We start from the raw sequence: 12,089 nt of genomic DNA, 5'->3' as shown, positions 1-12,089 counted from the left end.
CCGAGCCCGGCCGACGCGTCCCCGGGGGCGGCGGGGGCAGCGCGGGGCGGCGGCGGCGGGGCCGGGCCGCCCGCTGAGGTGGGGGGGGGGGGGGGTGGCGGGGAGGGAGGGAGGCGGATGCACCCGGGCCTCAGCGCGGCCGCATCACCGCGGCCTCCTCCGCGGGGCCGGGCCGGCGCTCCAGGCTGCGCGGCCGCGGGGCGGGCGCCGCCGGCGGGGCAGGGTCCGCCGCCCGATCCGCGCCGCGATGGCGACGGCGACCGTTAGCCAGCGCCAACCGTCACTGCGGGGCCATCTCCGCGGCCGCCCAGCGCCGCCGCCGCGCATGCGCCGCCGCCGGGGCCGGGGCCGCGGCCCCCCCGCCTCCCGCGGGGGGGGGCAGCGCCCTCTAGCGGGGCCCCGCCGCGTCAGCGCCGTCCCCTCGGCGCGGCCGCCCCGCCCCGGGCACGCCGCGCCTCTGGGGGCGCCCCGCCGCTCTGGGCGGCCGCGGGCCCGGGGCAGCCGTCACGGGAGGTGTTGGTGACCCCCCCCCGGGTGCCAGGCGGCTGGGGGGGCTGCGTGCAGGGAGCTTCTGGCGTCCCCGCTGCAAGCACCGCTGAGGGAAGCGCTCCCCGCGCCCAGGCCCGTGTTGCAGCACTGCCAGCGCCAGCGAGGCAGCGTTCTCCTTGCTAACGTGTTTGGCCCTTTGGAAAATTATCTGAGAGAACTTCTGCCGACTCGTCTCTCTCCGTGTTCACCTACGCTTGTCTGTGCTAAAATAACCTAGGAGTTACACTGGTACTTTTTTGTCCCTGGCTCTTCTCGTGAATCCCCCAACGTCCCAGCCCAACTCAACATTAACGTGCAGACAGAACACAGGAACTTAGGTCTTCCAGCTACACAGACATAGCACTTTTGGTCCTTGTCACACTGCACAGCCACATTCCATAAATATCTTATGTACCAAACCACAACAACAAAGTGAAATAACATTCAAGTAAAACTCCAAGTATATTCTCATATATGTCCCTGCATCCCATCTTCTGCCAAAAACGCATACACACGAGAGGTCCCTGGCACCAAACACTTAGGCCAACGCACACCTACTACCACTAGCCTTTAGCCCACCTTACAAGACTTAGGTGCAGCTTTCCAGGGTAGATTCAAACTTCCAACTTCCAAGCATTTCAGCCATTATCCCAATCCTTGGTGTATACTCAAAGCACACCCCTCCCAACCCTTTCCATGACACCATTTCCCTGCTGCCATCAGAGTCCCTAATACAAACCTAGAGTGTCCTGAATGCTTTTCTCAACCCTTCCCTGACTACATCCCACTGCTCCGGCTGCCATCTGAGGAGCTAACTTGACAGCTGACATCCAAAGGGTTTTTACCAGTCTTGCCTGACTTCTGTGACATAGTCCTTCAGGACATTGTGCATGACCTAGATCGAGCAGTTGGCATCTGTAGTGTTCCAGGACCAAGCTTCAGTATCCCCATGCACAACTTCAACCTTAGGGTGTAGATGGCATTATGCTTACGTTTTGTGATGTGATGTATTCTTAAATTTTGTGATGGAGCTACGCACATAGGTTTGGGTACTACCTGAGAACAACTGCAAGCCTCGAAGGATAGTTAATGCAAACTTTCTGTAGAACTGCAAGTAAATCTTACTCTTGAAAATTACAGTAATAATCTAATACAAAAATGTGATAGCAAGACTGGGTAGCTGATACGCTTCTGACCAAGGAAAGCCCACAGTGCTTTTTTTTAAATATTGTCAGATGATCTGCTGCATTTGACTTTTGTTTTATTCAAACGCTTGACCTGAGGGTCCAGGTTTCTATTAGCGCAGTCCAAGAGGCAGATATAATTTTTCCAACCTCTGTGATTGCTTCTAGTCTATCAGCATCAATGTTCTCAGGAACGATTCCTGAGGTCCTCAGCTGTTTGTGATCACTAGGACACAGAGTAGTAGGATTAATATTAGGGTCTTGTTAAGGTCTTCCCTCCTTGCCCTCAGGAGTTTGGCTGCCTGCCTGAGCTTGAGGCCAGCTCTGATGTGGTACAGCTGTGTGACCTTGGTCAGACTGCTGAGGAAAGAGCTACGTTGTGAGAAGTTTCAGCTATGCCCTCTCTGTTTTGCCCTAGGAGTTGCCTCCAAGCTCAAGACCTTACCCTTTCCTGAGCTTTGCTGTGTCTGGCCTGCTGATTTCCTGCTCTTGCCTTGGACCCACCTCATCACTGCGGAGGTCTGGCAATTGCTGGGCTGGCTCTTTTTGCTGTTGCTGGACCTGTTCTGCTCTTTTTGTTTGGGTACTGTGGCATTGTGTTTCTTGTCAGCGACTGTACTGCCTCTGCCTGTCTTGTTGCAAACCTCTGTTCCAGGCTCGCCTTCCCCTGTGGAGTAGCCACTTGTGTAGCTCCCTGGTACTAAAAGCCTTGTGGTGCAAGTATTCCTGTTGCTTGTCTACCTCTTCAGCTGGTGGTATGTGCTGGATATTGAGCAAGTCCTGAAACACTCAATAAACCATTTCATATGCCAGTGGAAGCAGCTTTCAGTACCCTTTATTAGATTGGTAATTTATTTATAAAATCTATTGAGAATGTTACTTAAAAAAAAAAAGGCAAAAAGTTCTTATATATTTTCCTTGTGTCTAAAAATCAGCTCAATATTTCAAACCTGGTGCTGTTTCAATGTACCAAATTCCCCAGTCTTGGCCAGCAAACAAGCACCTTCTCTTTACAAGGGAGGTTACAGGCTACCCGTAAGCTACTTCTGCAGTTGCACACCCCTCCCTGCCCGTCAGTAAGCTGTCTGACTGACCAGCCCTCAGGTGACTGTGGTCACGGATCAATGCGTTATTCGGTCACTTAGAGTCTGAGCTTGTGTGCTAATCTTTTGATTTACAACCTTTTATCTATTTTCAGTGTAGAATGAATCTGAATAAGGTTAGAATAGGGATGTTATTTCATTTCTAGTTCCTATGAAAATTCTGCCCATGGCTGCATTTGGGAAGAACTAGACACTTCATTCAGATTAGGTTAGAATACGGCCTATGAACTAGTTTTAAGCCTTTGAGTCTTTACTACAGCACTTGAACAGAATAACTATTTAGATCTGAACAGAATAACTATTTAGATCTCAATGGATGGTTCATCGTAAATGTATTATACAAACCATGAGGTGATGGAGCTCCCTGTGTCAAGAGATCCTTCTGTTGTGAAAGTGGCATGTCCTAAAGCGTATAATTAGTGTAGTGCTACATCTTTAAGGGAAAGTCATTGACTTACTAAATCAGTTGAAAAGGGAAAGAAAACAAGAGGTGACCACGTATGCTGCTTCAGAAAGCCTGACATGAAGAAACTGGTGGTTTGGTGTTTTGTTTTGTTTTGTTTTTCCCCAGACAAATAGGAGACCAATGGCAATGGCAAACTTGATTCTAATTGCTGTCTTGTTGGGTTTGACGTATGTTTCCCTCTGTGCCATTACATGCCGGATATCATGAGAAGAGAGACAGGGTGAGACTGGAGTGATTGTAACAGTCACAGTCTAACACAGTCAGTGGTGCTTGTGTTTTCTGAGCCAATGTTATCAATGAATTAATAATAATAATAATTATAAAGGCAAACACTAATAAATACTAAATCACAGTAACTACAGAAGAAATGAGCAAAACCAAACCTTCTCACAGCTTCCAAGAAAGACTAAGACTGATTTTTGCCAAAAAGCAATCAGAAGGAACTGAAGATGGTCAGCGTTACTCTGCAAAGCTTGTAGGCCTTCCTGTGAGGTGATCCATGGTTACCTGAGCCCCCCTGGTACCATCCCAACAAGACCTCAACAAAATATCAATTACCTTGTTTGTGCCTTTTTCTTTCCTTTTTTCCCCCAATTCTTCTTCCATTTTGTCTTACAGAAATATCTGTAATGTTTTGTCACCCCCAAATGTCTGAGGTAGTATAAAAACGTGACTTCAGAGTCTTGGTAAAATGGCATACAAGCATCCCCCCATCCCTTGGTTTTGCCTCATCTTGCAATCATGAGCGAACAGGAGACTTTCCCATTGTAACAAGTTTTTTCCCTATGTGTTCAAAAGTATTCTCACGTGTTATTCCAGAGTGGCCACATTTTCCAAAAGGAATTCCAGTTGCTTACTGGTCTAATATGAGGATCTCTCTCTAAGACTGGCTATCTTTGCTTTGAGAAGGTCATGCCTTCAATGCCACGTCTAGGGATAACCTATTTTTACGAGCTATAGGAGGAGCTGTGGTGGCCCTTTCTTTCAAGTACACATCTACTTATGAAGAAACCAATCCCTGCTTCTTTATTTGGGTCTGTACTTGCAACTAGCCTTCCAAAAAAAAGGCATCTATGTTATCAAGCTCAAGACCTGAAGCAGTGCAATGCCATTTGTATCTTTACTGGTACAGAGGAATTCCCTGTTCTAAGCTAGAAAGTTTTTTACACTGTTATTGAATGTTGAAATACACAATTCTGAACAGTTCTGTAAGAATATTTGTTAGGCCCACCGGTGCCCTGCAACTGTGGTTACTTTATTTTTAAACTATCTTCTGCTTTACAGAAACACCTGATAACCAAGCAGGAATTTGTTTCTGGTTTGGATTCATAAGGACTTGACAATTAATATTCCCCAGGAATTTTAAGGTGCTGGGGATCTCAGTACAAAAGACACCCTCTATTGCTGCAAGTTTTTCTTGTTGTTGTCTACAAGCCAGTAACCCACAATTCACTTACTTCATTTGGGTGATGAGTTTAGAAGGAATTTTCATAGACTGAATTTGTAGGACACATTCCTCAGCATTTATTATTCAGTACAGCTTTTCTCCTTTAGAGGATGACTGTTCTCCCAGCACTTCACAAATCTGAAACAGGCTAGTGGGTGTAACTGCAATCTATTCTCCAGCTGTGTGAGCATGCCTGGCCTAATAATTGTTCTATCTGAATCGGCATCAAGTACAGTCATGCATTTTGCATATCGTATTAGATCTTTGGTAATCAAGTTCCTCCTGTTGTTATTAAATTGTGTAGGTATAAGCAGAAGCCATGAGGATGATCTTTGTAACTCCCAAGTTCTGTCAGATGAGATCAATGAGATCAATGAGATCAATTCCTCCTTTTTCCAGAACCAGGCCCTAGAGCTTTTACTAGATGCTAGACATGTTCCATGTTAAGCTACTTTATATTTGTAAAAGTACCCTTTTTGGTTATTTTTTTTCCCCTGTAGTGGTATTTAAATGAACTGTGTGTGTAGACTATATTGTGGCTAATGTAAAAAATAAATCTGTTTACCGTATCTTTGAAAATGTCACAAAGCAGATTTCCAACATATGTATTAGATGTGGAATGATACTGATAAAGCTCACAGCTGTCCACCTCCTCGCTGAAGCTGTTTCCTTTTTTATGATATTGCCAAACAAAGAAATAAAAATTCTTCCAGCCTTTTCTTACAAATACAGTACCACAAATCCAAAATCAACTGTTGCTACTTTAGGCTCAGAGTTCTTGTTATTTTCTGTGAATGCCAGGAAAATCTCAGGGCCTCTTTCAGTTTAGATGAAGTGCCACTTTTTTCTTGTTCTAGCTTTCCCATGTGCTAGCCAGCTCAGGATGATGACTGTTTCCAAATCACACTGCAAGAGCTCAAAATCAAAAATCAATTTGGACATTTGAACAAATTCTGTATTTTTGCTTCTTTCCTCTTTGGTCATTCCCCCAACTGCTCATGAGCTGCGATGTTGACCAGCACTACAGAAACTCCCACAAAGGAGCCTCTCTTTCAGAAACATGGGCTATTTTTTAGCGTGGTGGTTTAACTATTATTATTAAAACAGGGATATTCTGACCTCTCCCCTTTGGATCTGAGTTGCAAACAGGACAGAAAAACTGCTGGAAAGCACTGGTCTTACTCATTTCCTTGACTGCTTAATTATCCCTCCAGGCAAATACATATTACCGTGACTTCCTAGAGGTGACTTAGATCTGCATGCCCTCCGTGCACTTTTTCTTTGACTAACACATTTCTGACCTTTTGTATTTAATGAAAAATCTTCTGCCTGATGATAGTTAGATTGCTAATTCCCCTGCTGTTTTTTCTTTGTTTTGAAGCTGGAAGACTACAACTGCCTGTTTCAACAGATACTTTGTAGTTACTCCCCTGACAAAGGCTTTATCTTTACTCAGAGGTCTTCTGACAGTCTTTTGAGAAACCAGTACAGACTCATTATTTTACCACATCAGAAAAAAAGAATATAAAGTTCTCAGTTTTAAACAATGTAATACCAATATTTGATAGCAATAAAATATACAACTGAGACAATCTTGTGTTGTACAGCATGTCTGACATAATCACTGCAGTCACTCTGGTTTTAATATTTATGAATCGAGATTTGGCTTTTTATCTCGTCTGAGGTCTGCTGATTTTTGTGAATCTCTAGCTCATCTGTGGTGTGAGTTGGTTCAGCACCTGGGCTTCCAGGAGTGTAGGAGTTCTGCCAGAACAGGACTTTCACTTTAGTTCAGTTTGGAACAGCACATAGCAAGTAGAGATGATCTGGGATTAGCACTAAATATTCAGGCTGAATCTGAGCCAAACTGCTAGTGCAGAAACACTTGTTCAGCTCTGCACGTGTTCCACGGCTTCATTTAGGTTTACTGAGGGTGCTGCTGAACATACTTTGCTGGGAAAAAGAATTTACCTCTTATATGCCCAAGTTACCCTCCTGAGTTAACAAATCAACCAACAGTCATGACCTTGGGCTGTTTCTTGTAAGAATATGAATTGATGATGGAGCTGTTTTTTATTGACTGCTTCTATTTACCAAAAATATACACAAATTACCGTTTGCCTGAAAATGGAAAAATGGAATAGCAGGATACTGCTTTCTTGTGGTTCAAAGCCCTCTTGTAACTGGATTTGGCCTCCAAATCCTTTCTCCTCTTTCACTGAATTACATTTATTGAGAAACTACCTGGGGAATTTTTGTTGCTGACTGCATGGATAACTGTGACATTTCTGTCACATCTCTAAGACAATATCTAACTTAAAACAACAGTACAGGAGTGTAAAAATGACTGTGTCAGAACTAAGTCCAGTATCCTGCTTCCAAAAGCAGCCACCAGCAAATATGTAGGGAACAGTAATAATTAAGCATATAGTGTTAGTTTCCAAGCATAGTTTCCTATCTTCCAGCAGTTTGTGTCTTGGACACATCCGAAGACAGCAGTAATACCTTTGTATTTTATAGTCTTAGATAAATTTATCTTCCATTAATTCATGCAGGTGCTTTCCAAATACTTCTGGCACACACGGTATCCTCTGGTATTTCCTTATTTCAGCTTTGTATGGTATGGAAAAGTACCTCTTTGTGTTTTTTTTAACGGATCATCCACTTGCTTGTTCCAGTTGAAGCCTGTAATACTTGTGTTGGAATAGATGGTGACTGGTCAGGCCCCAGCCACCCCCCTGTGCCAAGCCTGATTTCGTAGGTGTCTGTCATGCTCCCTTAGCTGTCCCTTTTCCAGGTAGACGACTATTCACTTGCTTCTCTTACAGAACTACAGAAGTCACTTTGTACACTTGATTATCAACTCTGTTCTTTTCTGTCTTTCTGGTTGTATGTGTTTGTGTGTGTGTGTGTGTATAAGTACTAGGGAGTGTATAAAATTACATAAATATATCTCATTTTCAAGAGTGGGGCACGACGTGCTAGAGATGGGAACTGCACACAATATTAGAGATATGCCTCTATTCTGTGGCATAATGTGTTTTCTGTTTTGATCACCTTTATAATTATTACTAATACTCAGTTTACTTTTTCACCACTATTGAAAACTGAACTCATGTTTTTGCAGAGGTATTATGAACTTGTTCCTTTTGGTAATAGACAGTTTAAGAGTCTGATGCGTATGTATTCTTGGCATTTTTTTTCCCCAGTGCATCACTTGACATCTACTTGGATTTCAGCATTCTCTGAGTTCAGCATTCTCTGAGTTCTTCTGTCAAGCATCATAACTGTTGTTAACCAAATCACTTGGTCTCAGCAGGAAACTGCAGTTCACTGATCTTTCTCTGTATCTTTCATAGCTGTGATGAACAGAATAGGTCCCAACTCAGTCCTCTGGGTCTGACTGGTAAACTCTTTTCACTGTGAAAAACCGACTCTTACTTTTTGTCTCCTAAACAGCTGTTTGTTCGTGACAGGACCATCCTTTTCATCCGTTGACAACTTAGTTTCAAGAGCTTCTAATCAGGGACAATCCTCAAAAGCCTTTGATAAATCCTAGTAATTATACGAACTGAATTTCCTTTGCTCTCAGGTTTGACTTCATTAAATACTGCCATGAGATCTGTAGGGCATGAACTCCTGTACAAAACCTGTGTCAACTGCTCCCTCCCCGGTATGTTCTATTTATTTACTTGTTCACTAATATTTTTTGATAACTTGCTTCATAATTCATGTTGGCTTTAGAGGTTTATAATTTCTTTAATTCCCTAAAAAACTGTCATTGAAATAACCACCTACCAGATCTAGGTAGCAAAGGATTTTTTAGCAAGAGACTTAATAGTTAAACTAGCTCATCTCTGAATTATCTTATAACACTGCAGTGAAGACAGTCTGGTCCTGGAGAGTGGGAGTGTGGCCATGGGGGACGACAAGCCCCATGGTTGGTGATAACATCAGACTCTTAACGATGAGGCCATCAGGAATGTAAAGAGTTTAGAGGGAACAAAGAAGGGCGATTGAGGAGACGCCTTGCCGTCTCGGGTTGCTTGTTCTCCAGCCGTTAAGGCATGGAAGTTGCTGGGGGTTTGCTGGTTGCCGGGCAAAGTTGTTGATCAATGAATAGTTAGTGGAAAAGTACTGCTGGGGGGCGAATAATATAAGAAAGGAGCCTGTCCTCAAGATGGGGATGCAACATGGATAGTGAAGTTATGTCATCAATAAAGTAGCAGCAGTTACTGATCCTAAAAGAACCCTGGTGTCCGTGTGGTCATTACGCCACACTGGAGACTTGCTAGTATTAGTGTTAATGGTTTATTCTATAACTTAATCTCCCACTCTTCAGTGTAAAACAGAACCTCCAGTGTATCCCTTCATCAAGTAAAAAGAGTTCTTGGCACAGAAATCTTAAGTTCTTTTGCAATGAATTCAAATATAAAGGATTATATGTATATATATATATTTTTTCTGCAATGGTTTTATAATCTCTGAGTGATCCCTTTAATCTTGATTTGTCCGACTGCCAGATTCTCTGGCATGCTTCCTTTTCCTCATGTCTTTGAAAAAGTGTTTACTAGTTTTCATACTTCTAGCAAGTTCCTAAAAGTCTTTTTTGGCCTCTCCACTCTGTAGTTGTTGTTTATGCGTAACCTGCAACAGTTTAAATTCCATTTCCCCTCTACTCCTCTGTTGGGCAGCACTTCAACTATTTGAAGAATGCTTCTTTGCTTCTAGTAACCCCTTTGCCATGCTGTTGAGGCAAGTCAACTTTCTCTTCCAGGATGGGGTCTTTTTTAAGTCTCTAAGTTCCCAGAATGCAGTTTTCTAACCTTCCTTGCATGCGATCTGTGTTCTGAATAGTGGTCGGTTTAATTTCTAAAGCTGCAGAATTGCTCTTCACATGTGTCTTTAATGAAGAAGCTGTTGGAGCCAGCCCAAGTGATACTTGACCAACCTGCAGCATAACAAATATTTTCCACTGAGGGACAGTGGAGGCTTTCGCTTCAAACATGTCCTCCTATCTGTTTGCTGCTTTGGCTATTTCTCGATCAGGGAAAACCTACACTTCTTGTTTTTTGACTGACTCCTGGTTAGGGAGTGTCATGTACCTATTCAGCTGCTGCGGAGGAGCAGCTGCCTCAGATAGGCAGGAATGCAGCTAGTATCTTGCAGTTATTCTGGCTGGGGTGTGGAGGGCTGGAAACTTTACAGCCCCAAACAGTCCCACGCTAGCCAGGGTGTGCGTGAGGTACTCAGTGCCTGCCTCTTCTTGGTCTTCACTGACAAGATCTCCCCAGGTCTTCAAGCCTCGAGGCAGGATGCAAAGAGGTGCAATTGCTGGTGGAGGAGGAGGAGAAAGTCAGCAGTTACTGAGAAAGCTGGACCCACACAGTCTGGGGGACAAGACAGGAGACATCTGAGTGTGCTGAGAGCTGTCTGCAGTCATAGCAAGGCATCTCTGAAAGGTTGTGGAGACCAGGGGAGATCACTGACTAGGGAAAGGCCAGCATTACACCCATCAACAAAAAGAACAGGGAGCATGATATGGGGGAACCACAGGGCAGTCAGTTGCACTTTGGTCTTTGAGGAAAACTATGGGGCAAATCCTCTTGGATGCCTTCCTGGGGCACATGAAGGAGCAGGTGATTGGGAATAACCAGCGTAGATTTACCAAGGGTGAATCGTGCTTGACCAACCGCAGCGCCTCCTAATAATGAGTTGACAAGCTCTGTGGGTGAGGGAAGAGCAGTGGCTGTCATCCACCTGGACTTGGGAAAGGCTTCTCACAGCATCTCTTACAGTATGGTTGTTTCCATGGTGGGGCATTGCACCGAGGCTGGGTAGATGACCAGAGGAGGGACACCATGATGGCTGGGTAGATGACCAGAGGAGGGACACCATGATGGCTGTAGGCTGGAGGGTGTCTTAGGAGGAAAGGCTGAGGTACAGGCCTTTTTCCTCGTTAGCCTGGAGAGGAGAAGACTTTGAGGACACCCCTATTAGCAGCCTTCTAGTACTGAAGAGCCTGTCTCTGTCTCCTCTCTTTATTGAGGTGTGTAGTTCAAGGACAAGAGTTAGTTGACCTAAACTGGGTAGGTTCCTACCTAATAGAAGGGATGGGGGGGAAATTAGTCTCCCCTGGGAGGCCTGTCAGGCTCTGAAATAGGGACTCAAAGGCATGCCAGTCCCAACCCTTGTGGGCTTTCTAGCTCAAACTGACAAAACCCTGAGAAAACTAGCATAAATTCAGTGCTGTCCCTGTTCTGAGTGGGTGGCTAGACTGGAGCCTGAGAGTTCTTCTAAGGTGAATTATTGTATGGCAACCTGTGTATGCTATGAAATCCAACAATTCTGGAGGTTCTTCAAACACCCTTGTGAGATCTACGGGACCATGCTCACGTTCCTCTTTGTGCTTAGGATATTGACACACAAGGCAATGCTCACCTGGCAGGTTCAGTTCCTTTCAACTGCCCCGTGATCTCAGTAGTTGGCATCTCAGGTTGGCTACAGGAGGTAACAGTAAATCGTGTTTGTTTTTGAGCAAAACCGAGACCTGCTGGGAACTGACAGCATCAGGCCGCTGGATGGAGGATGCACTGCACCACGGCCATTTGGCCTGTGTGCCTTGTGATCCCCAAACACCCTAAGCCTCTCCCTTCCTATGGGATCTTAATTTTTTTCATCCTTATGAAAGCGTGCTGTGACAAGAGCCAGATGGCCTGTTACCATGAGGAGGGAGGGAATCAGTTCCTCCGTACCACAGGGCTGTGTTTTCATAGCAAATACTTTCTCGCTCTCAGAAGCACAACAAGGCAGCCAAGCGCACATCGCACGCTTTCGCTTGCAGCCTCGTCTGAAACGCAAATTTTCTGAGGGGCCCGCGGCTGTTCCAGACCCCAACCAGTCACAAAACAAAACAGGCAGCGGGGCGGGGAGGCTGGGTGACTTTCCACGTCGCTCTGCCAGAGCCGCTCCGCCCAGACACGGCTGGGGAGGGCGGCCTGGAGGCGGGGGGGGGGCTGCGGGCAGGCCGCTGGGGCCGGGTAGCGCCGTGACCGGGCCCGGCGGGTGCCCGCGGCCCTCGGGGGCAGCGCCGCGGCGTCCCCCGGCCGCGGGGAGGCGCGGGGCCGGGCCGGGCCGTGCGGTGCGCAGGCGCCGGTGCCGGTGCCCGTCGGGGACATGGCGGCGCTGCGCCTGCTGCGGCGGGCGGCGGGGGCGGTGCGGGGCCGGGCGGCTCCGGGGGGCCGCGGGGCAGCCTCGGGGGGCCGCCCGCCCGCCGTGCCGCAGCGCATCGAGGAGAAGCGCCGCGCCGCGCTGCTGGGCGGCGGCACGGGCCGCATCGAGGCGCAGCACAAGCGGGTGAG

General features: G+C 46.3%; 1 protein-coding gene and 1 long non-coding RNA gene across 4 annotated transcripts in view; one reads left to right on the top strand and one right to left on the bottom strand.

The window, feature by feature from the left end:
• Window positions 1-6,261: 6,261 nt before the first annotated feature.
• LOC310904252 lies at window positions 6,262-11,743 on the bottom strand. Its single transcript, XR_014588138.1, has 2 exons — window positions 11,170-11,743; window positions 6,262-10,692 (listed from the first exon to the last, which is right to left on the bottom strand). It is a non-coding gene; the product is annotated as an uncharacterized lncRNA (long non-coding RNA).
• Window positions 11,744-11,882: 139 nt separating this feature from the next.
• The window catches only part of PCCB (propionyl-CoA carboxylase subunit beta), a 29,440-nt gene continuing 29,233 nt past the window's right edge, over window positions 11,883-12,089 (top strand). The window contains exon 1 of one of the 3 annotated variants that reach the window (XM_083848721.1): window positions 11,883-12,084. In XM_083848721.1, the coding sequence (XP_083704847.1) occupies window positions 11,905-12,084 (180 nt within the window). In that variant the 5' untranslated portion in view covers window positions 11,883-11,904. The remainder of the gene's footprint in view (window positions 12,085-12,089) is intronic. The other 2 variants (XR_014588137.1, XM_083848719.1) reach the window with 2 other exon arrangements.

Source organism: Anser anser (genome assembly GCF_964211835.1).
Source record: "Anser anser genome assembly, chromosome: 9".
In the NCBI taxonomy this organism is placed as follows: Eukaryota; Metazoa; Chordata; class Aves; order Anseriformes; family Anatidae; genus Anser; species Anser anser.
This window is presented reverse-complemented; position numbering and strand designations above follow the sequence as displayed.